The sequence below is a fragment of the Cryptotermes secundus genome, unplaced genomic scaffold (assembly GCF_002891405.2).
Source record: "Cryptotermes secundus unplaced genomic scaffold, Csec_1.0 scaffold1005, whole genome shotgun sequence".
NCBI classification, from domain to species: domain Eukaryota; kingdom Metazoa; phylum Arthropoda; class Insecta; order Blattodea; family Kalotermitidae; genus Cryptotermes; species Cryptotermes secundus.
Window position 1 is genome coordinate 1 of NW_019737399.1, and position 13,150 is coordinate 13,150.

At 38.4% G+C, this 13,150-nt stretch overlaps 1 protein-coding gene across 2 annotated transcripts in view; it reads right to left on the reverse strand.

Annotated features, from left to right (window-relative positions):
• Positions 1-834: 834 nt before the first annotated feature.
• The window catches only part of LOC111870390 (serine hydroxymethyltransferase, mitochondrial-like), a 16,295-nt gene continuing 3,979 nt past the window's right edge, over positions 835-13,150 (reverse strand). For both annotated transcript variants that reach the window (XM_023862638.2, XM_033753825.1), the window contains exons 2-5: positions 11,094-11,240; positions 7,454-7,533; positions 5,275-5,475; positions 835-1,050 (exon numbers count right to left, since the gene is read on the reverse strand). In XM_023862638.2, the coding sequence (XP_023718406.2) occupies positions 840-1,050; positions 5,275-5,475; positions 7,454-7,533; positions 11,094-11,240 (639 nt within the window). In that variant the 3' untranslated portion in view covers positions 835-839. The remainder of the gene's footprint in view (positions 1,051-5,274; positions 5,476-7,453; positions 7,534-11,093; positions 11,241-13,150) is intronic.

A 13,150-nucleotide genomic window follows, 5' to 3' on the forward strand; every position in this document is an offset into this window, starting at 1 on the left:
TAGCATATAAAGACAATGTCACAGTCACTTTTGCAACATGGAAGAAAGAAGAGGAATGGAAATGGCAATAGAGAAATCTTTGTCAGAAGCCAACGCTAGTTCCACCTAACTTCTGCTGTTAACTGAGCACCAGCAATATACTGCAGCACAGAAACATCTGCTTTGTTCCTCAACTGTTTTTGAACAAAATAAACTGACAAGCGTGTAAAACATCAAACAGATGCATCTAAATTGCTATTCTTAGACAGGGTATCTCTTTTTGTGTGAAACATTTTGAGTGGGGTTTACATACATATTCTTATGGTGAAATATCTGCGACCAAATCAATTTCACTGATTAAGCAGGAAATCATCTTAAGAAGGCACTTTTTAAGCAGAACCACTGCACTGCATATTCTTAGAACACGCACAATAGATCACTGTGGTCATGGTGCAAGGGCCAAGAAGGCCCATCCCTTATACATTCATATACTTAGAATCACATTATACTGGAACTGTTCCACAACAAAGCTAACAGAAATATCAATCAATAAACAATTTTGAAATTCAGAACAAACTGGATGCCAATGTTAAGTTTCATGTCCCTGCTCTCTGGACTAAGTTATAGGCATGTGTGAAGACAAAAAATAAATAGGGCTATTTAGAAAAATAGACTAACAATTATTATTGAGACATCATTTGGATTACCTTGNTAGGGGATGTTATCGTTGTTTTATATTATAAAAGTTGCTCAAAATGGCGGCTGCCAACTTCATTGCATATTCTGCACCACCTGGCCATGTTATGCTGAACTCTTTGAAACAGGAACAGGTTACAGTTATGAAAGTACCAGTCTCCACGTTATACCTCTCTGAACCGCTTGTAGTCCAGGAGTCTGGAATATGCTGACGTCCCAGCAATTATCAGCTGTGGGCGGAACAGTACCGCAGTCTTTTGAAGTGCGTCATAGTCAATGAGTCCAGTGTTGACATCAAGGCGATATGGCATTGACTCAAAGAATAATGATGTCGCAGAGACTCGCTTTGTGTCAGTCATGAAGCCATGGGTGAGGCTATTAACCAACAATACAGCACATATGAGATTTGAGGTTCTCATGAAAGTGACTATGAAGATCACTGTCTTGTAGAATGCGCCACAGTAGATAATGTCACATATTAGTGACTAGACACGGGGTCTGGACTGATAATTCAATTTACTGGATGCTTATAACTCATAACTACAAATTCTTATAACAGACTCACTGATTTACACACTCTATAGATCACTACAACTATGGTGCACATGAAGTCTTCTGTTTCTTCACTAATCACTGCTAGGTAGCACTTACTAACACTGTAACTCAAGACTGACTCAAGTCAGTCAAAGAAACTCTATAAACAGCAGTTTACTACCAATCAGTTCATCTTGGCAGTAAGCACCTTGTGCTCACAGCCAGAGATTTTTTTTTCAAATGAACCCTTCTTACGTAGCTTTGGAGCAGACCGCATAGGAAAAAAAACTGCATCATCTATTGCTTTGTGATTGTTGCTGGAAAATGTGTTTACCGTGACATTACTTGGAAATGGCCATCCCTTCATTTCCATTATTCTGGCTTTCAGCTGTCACGTCACATCAAAAACCAATGCTTCAGAGAAATCTCCTTCATTCACCTTCAGGGTAAGCATCTGCCTTGAAGATGGAGGTTGCAAGTTCCTCTGAAACGTTGGCAGCTATCCACCAAACTATATGGTGTCACAATCCAAAAGACAGTACTCTTCAATATGTCACATTTACTTAGTATCATTACTGAAGTAGAAAATTAAAAAAAAAATGAAACTCTTTCCTACATGTGGAGAGTGAAAATAAATTTGTAACCTGTAACTGAAAATGTTCTTTGGTCAACAATGAACATGCCTTAACCCTAAATAGATGAAACTCGATTCATTAATGTAAATAACAGCTTTAATTGTGGTCTTAGTCTGTTGCTTCTTATTCACTTTTACCCAAGAATTCTTCCACCATTTCCCATCAACTGCAAGATTCAGAAAGGGCGAACGTGTGGGGTGTGACATGGAGTGAAAAGTTTGGAGTACCAAGGAACAACAAATTCCAGAGCTCTTTCACTACATATCCTGCACAGAGAGCAAAAATCTAAAACTATGTCATCAAAATTTGGATCTAAAGTGGTTTAAGGAATATATATCATACACAGAGTAGGATGGCACAACGGGAAGTAGGGGTCACATGAACTCTGCAGTCTTGCGAGTGATGACATATACCCCCACCCCTTCCAGTATTACGCAACACTTGGTAAACACTCCGTCACCTCCTGCAGTGACGTAACAGCACTTCTTACGGTGACGTAACAGGGGACACCATGGTTACTATGCAGCAATAAACAACTAGTGGCAGCGTTCCCCAGCAATGCCTATAAACACAACGTTACGCAACAGTGGTAGCTATCATGTAACTGTTTTCTGTGTTGTCAATGAGGAAGTTACTAGAGAGAGAGTAACCAGTTAGTTGCAGTCTAGCATTCGCCAGAGTGAATGGAAGCAGAAGAAGTAATTGTGATACTGCTGATGGCAGTAGTGGTGTAAATTGTATAAGTGTAAGAGTGAATGTGCAATAAATTCGCTATAAACAATATGGTGTGAAGTTGTTTGTCACGTGACCTACCCAACACGTGGCAATTTGGTGTCAGAATTGGTTATGAACTTACATATGTGAAAAAGACATGGAGTCACAGCAGATGTTGGAACTTCTGCTGAAGGAAATCAGAGCTGGCCAAGAAGAAATAAGAATGAACTGAGCTAAAATGGACGCCACGAGGAAGACAGACAAAGAAGATTTCATGGCAAAATTAGACACCAACCGAGAAAAGCCTGGTGAGAAAAGATTGATGCGGAAACAGATGCAATCAAACAAGGACAAAAACCATGCATGAAAATATGGGCACCAGCCACATGGAGATAGTGGCCGAAAGCAAACCTGAAATGGATGTAAAGATAATGGCCTGCCAAGAGATGGAGGAATGTCTAGAACAAGAAGAGCCGACCTCAGTGGACAGGAAACCTGAGGTGCCACAACAACGAGAAGTCCCTGCAGAAGACGCCAAAGTAATGCTGGTCGGAAAACCAAAGAAGAAAAGGCATAGGGACTGACACTAGCGAAAAATAAATGAACAGATCCAGTGTCAGGATGGGTGCCGAGGAAGACTGCTTGTCACCTGCAGAGGGACGAGCCACCATGCAAAAGTGGCACAGAAAACACAAACCGACCAGAAGGTGTCCTGCCGTGCAGCAGTGGCACAACGCAGGAGAGATGCCTTCAAGAAGGAAACTGCCCAGGGAACCTTCGGATCCCAGAGAAAGGAATTGGCCGTTGACAACTGTCTACACCGTCTCTGCAAGCAGCCTTATGACGAATCTCAACCATTGTGGGATGACTGTAGCAATGAAAAGAAACCAGCAGTGGGCCTTGCTGTGCCACAGTCTTGCACCAGCAACTGGTGGGAAGACCAGGAGGAACGATGACGTCAGCAAGTTCAGGCCACACTGTTATGTTGACAAAGGGAACTTCTCAAGAAAGACATGATTAAGGACTGGACACCGTGGAGGGGTCGACCCCCTCTGAAACAGAAAAGAAAACAATGGATAGAGGAGGAGCCGGTAACATAGAAGTACCAGCCTCCCCATTGAGAGTGAATGTGCGATGGATGAAAGTGAGGGGTGAATGTGATACAATGGATCGATGAATGCTGGAATATGGAATTGTTCGGGACGAACAATCTTAAGAAGGGAGCGGATGTAACAGCCGGAGAATAGTCGCTGCAAGAGGAGTAGCCGAAACAACAGGAGATGCAGCAAGCATAGCCTTGGAAGAAAAGGAATGGGGATGTATCATTAGGCTGTTCGGGACGAACAACCTTAAGGAGGGAGCAGTACAACGTGGATGGTGCAACAGGAAGTAGGGGTCACGTGAACTCCGCGTTCTCGCGAGTGACATCACATACCCCCACCCCTTCCAGTATTATGCAACACTCAGTAAACACTCCGTCGCCTCCCGCAGTGATGTAACAGCACTTCCCACAGTGACATAACAGGGGAAAAAGCAGTTACTACGCAGCAATAAACAACTCGCGGCAGCATTCCCCAGCAATGCCTGTAAACACGATGTTATGCAACAGTGGTAGCTATCATGTAACTGTTTTCTGTGTTGTCAGTGCAGAAGTTACTAGAGAGAGAGTAACCAGTTAGTTGCAGTCTAGCATTTGCCGGAGTGAATGGAAGCAGAAGAAGTAATTGTGATTCTGCTGATGGCAGTAGTTGTGGAACTGTAAATTGTGTAAGTGTAAGAACGAATGTGCAATAAATTTGCTATATCCAATACAGTGTGGCAATATCATACAGGCATTCTGCGATCCTGGAGTAGCCCTTCAAAGAATACCCATTTATGAAGACTAATATTCATCATCATCATCATCATCACCACAGACACTCACCATCTCAACCCTTTCCTGAGAGGGCTCAGTAAATGTCATGTCCTTACAAACTATATATTTCCTTCTCATATTCAGCTCAGGAACCGGGGTAGTGTAGTTGGTATAGTGACTGGCTATGGGCTGGACAACTGAGGGGTTGAAGTTCAAGTCCTGGTAGGGTCAAGAATTCTCTCTTCTCCAAATCATCCAGACCACCTCTTGGGTCCACCCAACCTCCTATCCAGTGGGTACTAGGGGCTCTTTCCCCAGAGGTAAAGCGGCCGGGGCGTGAAGGTGACCACTCACCTCTAATTAGTGCCAAGGTCAAGAAAATGTGGATCGATGGCATAGTGCTTAAATTTGTTGAGAATAGGGATAACTTTACCTTACCATATTCACTTCAATTTCCAGAGTAATTTCTTATTAAAAGAAATTGTATAGAATTCTTGTTTTTCAGTGGTATCAATGTATAATTCAGGGCTTGGACTTTACAACCAAGTAATTAAATTACCAACCTACTGTGTACCATGACAGTTGCTGGGTCAGAGATAAAGGTCAAGCATGTGGGCCTGGTCAGGGCTATCACACACCTCAGAGGGTTATGATGAATAACTATGGAGCAATAGTGCAATGATAATTAGCATGAGAAAATTTAAGGAACTCAGAAGAGAGAAACCTGCACCAATGTCACTTCATCTACCAAAAATCCCATATAAAATCACCCTGAATGGAACCTGAGGCTTTGCAAAGTGAAGCCACTGCCACCGCCCAGCAGGCCCAGCTGACTTGCTACATGTTACAAAACACACTCACTGTCCTCCATGTGGCAAGTCCAGCCCCATAATGCGATCATGTGGTTTCAGAAGCGCAGAATATGCTGCAAAGTTGGCTGGGGAACCTGAGTATGGCTGAACATTCACACCCCATTCAGAAGAGCTGAGCTTGAATGCTTCAAGAGCCCGCTTCTGGCATAGCAACTCAATCTTGTCAATTACCTCTGTACCACCATAGTACCTGGGGAAAACAGGAACAGCATCATATAAACTTCAGTGACCACCACAGTACCTGCAGTCAGCAGGAATACTGTCTAGTGTTCAGTGTCTGGATAATGTCTGTCACAATAGTACCTGGGGTCGGCAGGAACATTATCTAGTGGTCAATGGCTGGACACAGCCTGTGACACCACCATGCCCGCAGTAAGCAGGAATAACATCATACAGTTCTTGTGCAAACTGAGCTTCTATTTAGTTACTTATAGTCTAATTAAGGATGCTGTCAGTAACTCACTATACAGTATTCAACAACTGGATCATCTCTGTGTGACCACAGTTCCTGGGGGCAGCAGAAACAGAACTGTAAGTTCTTGTGGGGAACACTGTTTCTATCTAGTTATCCCTATTTTATTTCAGTGGCACTGCTAGTAACTCAGACTAAATAATGTTCAGTGACTGGATTATAGTGAATAATGAACTGTAAATGATGTGGAAGCTTGCACTCATGGCATAATTTAAGACACTATCTCAGAATCTGCCTGACAGGACTGAGGAAGACCACAAAAACTTGAGCCAGGATATTCGGTGTTCTGGTCAAGGTTCAAAATACAAGTAACAAGCATTTCCACTTAAAAGAACTTGACTATTAGCGGTATTTTTATCTAATGTACATTGAGTGGCATATTTTTAAAAATCTGCAGGAATAAAGGCAACCCTAACAGACCAAATGCAATTTAGTATGATATCTCAGCCTTCATAAAAAAATTAAGTTTAGTATAGTAGAAAAACTACTGATATTAATGCAGGGATACCTGAGTGGATTCCTGGTCAGGCTTACATACATATGTTAGAGCTAATTAACAAATGTCTCTGATGTTCTGTCTTACATGCAAAACTTTTTAAAAATATTTGTTTAAAAATTACTCCATATACACAATGCATCTTATAAACTTATTTTAAAAACCACATTGTCCACTACATGTTTCGGCCATCATTGGTCATCATCAGGAGTTTTAAAACTGTTCTGTGGAGACTGCTGTGTTTGCATTTTTTCATTCTAATGCGGGATGCGTAGCCCCATCACACATTCATGTTTTTTGTGGTGCTGTATGTCTTCTCCTATTGCATTGTGTGTTTAGACCACATTCATGGTCTAAACATGAATGTGTGATGGGGATACTCAGCCTACATCAGAAGGAAAAAACAGAAGCACAGCAGTCTTCATAGAACGGTTTTTAAAACACCTGACGATGACCAATGATGGTTGAAACATGCAGCGGACAATGTGGTTTTTAAAATAAGTTTATAAGATGCATTGTGTATATGGAGTAACTTTTAAACAAATATTTTTAAAAAAATTTGCAAGTAAGACAGAACATCAGAGACATTTCTTAATTAATTAATAACATGCAACATGATGCTACAGTGTAATAGTATGTTTGAGCTATTTACGACTATTTTTACTGACTGCCTTCCAGTATTCAGGATTCAAGAACAATTCTTCTTTTAGAAGTACTTTTAATTCTTTGTATTAATATCTCATACATTTACTTTCTGTTCTCATTTTAGATTTTTTTAATCCAGGAATGGCAGCAGGTACCTGGCTTGTCTGTGCCCCCCCACCCCAGCATGCAATGTCTATGATACCTGGGGGTTTATATATTAATATATCAAAGCAAACATTCATAGAACACTAACACCAGATCAATAACATGGATTTATTCACTGAGAAGATGCTAGAAAATAACTGAAAATTTGCAGTGGGAGCAATGGTTACTGTCAATATGTGACAAATGGTACTGATGATTAATGCCTGCATGAATTGTACCAAAGAACAGAATATGAAATTAGCTTACTGTTTTCTTCTACAGCAATTGAAGAAATGGTCATGCAAAGTTTTTCAATTTATGAATGCCTAAATATGACCATGCAAGGTGTTTTACCACGTCCCTTGTTACATTCCAAGTACTGAATAGGCAACATGTGGGAGTGGGGCATACCTCTGTCCAGGGTACCCTTCAGAATATTTGTTGTTGAGACAGGAACCAAGAGCATCCAGCACTGCTCGGCTGGCGAAATTCTGGAACAATAAACATTGTTAAGCAGCATGTAAGCAATGCCACAGTGATACCAACCTCTGGGTATTTCTCAGCCCCAATGGTCACTGGTGTTCCCACTCTGAACTTAAAGGAAACATTCTTTATAAGAAGCTATTGGACTGGCATACAGATTATCTACTCTTCCAAAGATGTGACTGCCTCTCAATGTCTGCGGCATACTGCTGCCATGGCAGTCCAACTTCTGGCTAGATGAATGACTCAGTAATCAAAACATTGTTTATGCCAGTTTCTACTCTTATACGGCATTCTTATCAAACATCTGCTGTGAACAAAATGTCACTGAAAATGTCACCAAAAATATTCTAGTTTTACAGTGGCAATGTGAAAGAGCCACACATAAAACAATGACAGTTTGGCATAATAAGATGTTCCATTTTATGTGATCCTGGGAATGCAGAAAATCATGACATAGCTCATGAAGTAAAAACAGCATCTATGTCATGTGTCAAAACGGAAGCTGTCTCAGAATGCCTTCCTGTAGAGAAACAAGTTTGTTGAGGCTCTTCTCAAAACAAGATAAAATTGAACTCTAGAAACAATTTTACATCACTCTGTTATGACAATGTGATTTTAGTGACATACTGGTGAGCAGTAGTGTAAACTGGTTGATATAACACCTGTGTCATTACTATTCAAGCAAACTGCAAATTTAGCCATATTCTTATAATATATTGAAAATACATTAGAAATCTTGTATAACCCAATTTCAGATATGGTACAGAAGTAAACAAATGCAACAAAGAGTCCTAAAATGGCTCCCTCATGTTGCTGCAACCTACTCCTTATCACCTAACAAGGACCATAATGAAACTTGACAAAACAAAAACTTCTAGTTTTTAAGCTAATTTAAAATAAATTCTTAAAATCAAAGTACAATTCAGGTAATTAGTTTTAAGATTCAAGTTATATTAATGTTGTAATAATATGGATCCATATTAATAACACAATTCAATGCCTGTGATCACACACTTCTGTAGATTCACCTGATGATGAACTTGTCTGGGTCAAAACATGTGGTGAATCCTTTGCCAAATAAATGAATGCTGGTATGTTAGTACTGATCTGTTTGTTGATATAACTGTTGTGTAGATGGTCCCATAAAATGCCATTATATGATAAACAACAGGATGCATCCCATGAAGATTCATATAATTCTGTGCATGTGCAGCAGTGTTGCCTTTATTTCCTTTTTCCAACTGTTTTATAACTATCAATGATAGCAAAATCAGAGACATGTCAAAACACTGTGTAAGCAGAATAATCGTTATACTGCACAGTCAAATAGTCAAAAATGAAAATAAAAACAAATCCACCTGGATAACAATTGGAATAAAAACTTCATGTAAACACAAAAGACAACTATATTTGGCCAGTAGGGACAGTAATGATCCAAGACTAAAAAGTCACTACAAAATGTACTGTAAAATTTTGTCAGAAGTCATTAAAGAAGCCAAACAGAATAACTATAACAGCCAAATTCTAAAATCAAACAATAAAATTAAAACCACCTGGGATATTGTGAAAGTTGAATCAGGAAAGAAATCTGTTAATGAAGACGTACAAAGTTTGAATATTGAAGGGAAGTCCACTAACAATCCACAAGCTATCGCAAGTGCATTTAATGAATATTTCCTTTCATTAGCTGAGAAAACATATTCCAATAATAATAATAATAATAATAATAATAATAATAATAATAATCCAATATACTATCTGTCTCGTGCCTTTAACAATTCATTTCCAAATATCAATCTCAAATTCTCAACAAGGAAGGAAATTGAAAACATTATTAAATCCCTTAAGCCCAAAAATTCACATGGATATGATGAAATCTCTACCAAATTACTTAAAGCAAGCTCTGTTTACATCAGTTCACCCTTGAATCATCTATGTAATAAATCTTTATCATCAGGTACTTTTCCTCAACGCTTAAAATACGCTATAATGAAACCACTTTTTAAAAAAGGAGAGAGAAAATGCATCTCTAATTACAGACCAATATCCATATTGACTTCATTCTCAAAAGTCTTTGAAAAAGTTATGTATAATAGACTACTTGAACACTTAAATTCTAACAACATATTAGTCAAAGAGCAATTTGGATTTAGGAAAGACCTAACAACAGAAAAAGCAACCTATGAACTAACTAACGATATTTTAAGTGCTCTCAATGACAGATTAATTGTGGGAGGGATTTTCTGTGATCTAGCAAAAGCTTTCGATTGTGTTAATCATGATATCTTACTATCGAAATTAAATTTCTATGGAATAACTGGCAAAGCTAATGAATGGATCAAATCATACCTCAAAAACAGGTATCAAAGAGTTGAAATAAATAATAAAAACTCCAGTCATAATGCATTTTCAAACTGGGGAATTATAAAGCACGGTGTTCCACAAGGATCAATTTTAGGTCCCTTACTTTTTCTTCTCTACATAAATGATCTATCTAAAACCATCAACAATAAATCTAAACCAATTCTATATGCAGATGACACTAGTATAATATTTAAGAACTCTAAATTTGAAAACTTTAAAAATGACATAAATATTGTATTTGAAGCCTTAAACAGATGGTTCGAAGCCAATTTACTCTCATTAAATTTTGATAAAACCCATTACATATCATTCACAACTAAAAACAACCACCAAATTGATCTGGACATCAGTTATGCCAACAAATTAATCTGTAAAGTACTTGATACAAAATTCCTTGGAATACATGTAGACAGTACACTGTCTTGGAAAATACATATTGAACAAATTATACCTAAATTAAATGCAGCTTGCTATGCGATGAGATCAATTAAGCCTTTTATGTCACAGGAAACATTGAAGATGGTTTACCATGCCTACTTTCATTCTATTATGAACTATGGATTAATATTTTGGGGGAACTCTTCACATAGTGTAATAATTTTTAAAATACAAAAGAATATAATTAGAATCATTACAGGATGTAGAAGTAGAGATTCATGTAGAGAATTATTTAAGAAATTAAAAATTCTACCTCTTCAATCGCAATACATATTATCGCTTCTCTTATTTGTTGTTTACAACAAAGATAAATTCAAATTAAATTCTGATGTCTATAACATGAATACTAGACAAAAATACAACTCCCACCTACCCTCATCAACTTTATCAGTATATCAAAAAGGAGTCTACTTTACTGGCATAAAAGTGTTCAACAATCTGCCACAAAGTATTAAAAACTTGGACAATGATACTAAAAATTTAAATCAGAGTTAAAGAATTATCTACATGCTCATTCCTTCTACTCTTTAGATGAATACTTCAATGTAAATAGAGAATGATGTAAAATTAAGTTATATTAATTTTTAAGCTGAAATTGCCTGTACTTATGTATGTAACCTTTTGACTTGTTCTGTATCCAAAGGTACTAACCTGCTTAGGATTTATAGAATGTAAATAAATTCAATTCAATTCAAGATATACTTGAGTAAAGACCGCCCAGTACCACACACATTCCACAATCAGATGATACAGGTTTACTTGCCTCAGATGCAATAAGCTCCAGTCCTGACTTCTGTCTTACTTTCTCCTCACAAATCAAATCCCACATTTCTGGATCATCTTGCTTGAGGGTCTCCTGTCCAGTCCACCTGGACATCAGGCACTGTAACAGGACGACCCTCCTGCCTCCCTATGGATCAGATAAAGTAATTTTCATATATTCTGAGACCTTCCACAGACATAACAGAAGTAATACTTAAATGAAAACATAAATACATAAAAGGAGGGGAAAATATGTATACCAGTGTTTATTATACATAAATAGAATAAGAAAATTATATTCATAAGTCACATAGCTATTAGAGGACTTCAGATAGTAACATTACCATCTTCTCTCACCTCATACAGATTTTTATCAGAATGTTAATTTTTTCCTTGTATTCTGGCCACTTTAAAATTTAAGAGATAAACTGAAATTCTTCATAGTATTGTTCTTATGTGCCTGTAATCATATTATTTTTCTCATACTTTCTTGGACCAAACATCAAAATACAATACTAAGGAATTTCTCACTCAAGATTACCATTTTTTATTTTGTATTATATATCAAACACATTCCTGTTCCCTCTTCCCCTCTACTTCTACATGCCTTGTTTACAGTAAAGTAGAATGCTTTCTTTCTCTGTGACTTCTTATTTTATAATACTATGAACATCTTTACTTTTATGTACCTTTGCACCTTATATTAATAGAGAAGAATCAGGACAGCCCAGTCAGTAAAGTGACTGCTTACAGGCTGGGTGATCAAGGTTTGGTTCCTAGCAGAGGAAGGATTTTTCTTTTTGCCTTCACATCCAGACTGACTTTGGGGCTTAACCAGCATCCTGTCCAATAGGTATTATGGCATTTGTCTACAGCAAATGTAACCAAACTATGAAGAGGACCACTCTACCCTATGTAATACTGATATTCAGAATGCAGAGAGCTCCCCCGGTAAATAGTGGGTATCATTGAATAAACCCAGCTATGATTGCAAATACTGCTCCTATTGATAAAACCTCCATAGCGTGGAATGGGAGCATTTTTTACTTTTATTTTACATTCCTTTGGTTGTCTTTCCCTTCCACTTATGACCATCTTTTATAATCCTGTTTTTATTTCATCAGCCCATCAGTTATTTATCTCTTCATTTTAATTAGAAATCAAAGAATTTTGTGTGACTCTTACATTCTACTTCTACTCTGTTGATGAATTTATGCTACTGAGAAATAATTAACAGACTGTAATCATGTAACTGCATGTGTATTTCATATAGAGTTGTGTATCATATACACATACATTACAGGTAGAGCTATCACAGTTCTTTCTGAAACATTCCTGACTCTGCCACAAAAGCTTACTGAAGCACGTCTCCTCTTAAAGCAGACCACGTGTTTAAACATGCCAATTATGCATATGTTCTTATACAGGGAATACACCAGCCAGCTAGGAATTTGTTTGCCCTTATCTGTCTACTGATGGCCACTGAACTGTCACTTAGACAGCCAGTACTTGCTGGTTTATCTCTACACCACTGCCTGTTTAGCATTCAGCTGTCCTTGACATACATGCAAATGTAATGTAGTTAGTTAGTCATTTAGAGAGGGTGGGTTTCCCCATGCACCACGACCAGTTTGATCTATTGTGCTTCCCTCTATGATATTCTACCAGTCTCTACACCCTACCGATACTGGTGCTTACCATCAGTCCTGACCAAGTCAGCGAGTTCAGCCTCTACTGGCTTGGCGGTATCTATAATGCTTCCCCCATCTATCAGAGGCGTTAGAGACTACTGTTGGCTGGGAAATGTCCTTGAATTTGGCTCAGTGACCTCCTTAGGAGATATGAGGTTCTTTTACATGCCGTAAAGCTACGACACGGGACCCACGGCATAAAGTCCCTCCCGGAGGACTTGTTCCCTGAATTTTTCCGCCCTTAAAAATTCCACGACCTCCGCCGGGTTTGAACCCGCGTACTACGAGTCATGAGGTGGGAACGTTACCTCTAGACTACGGAGGCCGCAAATTTCAGGGTTACTCACCCTATGTCTATAGTGCTGCA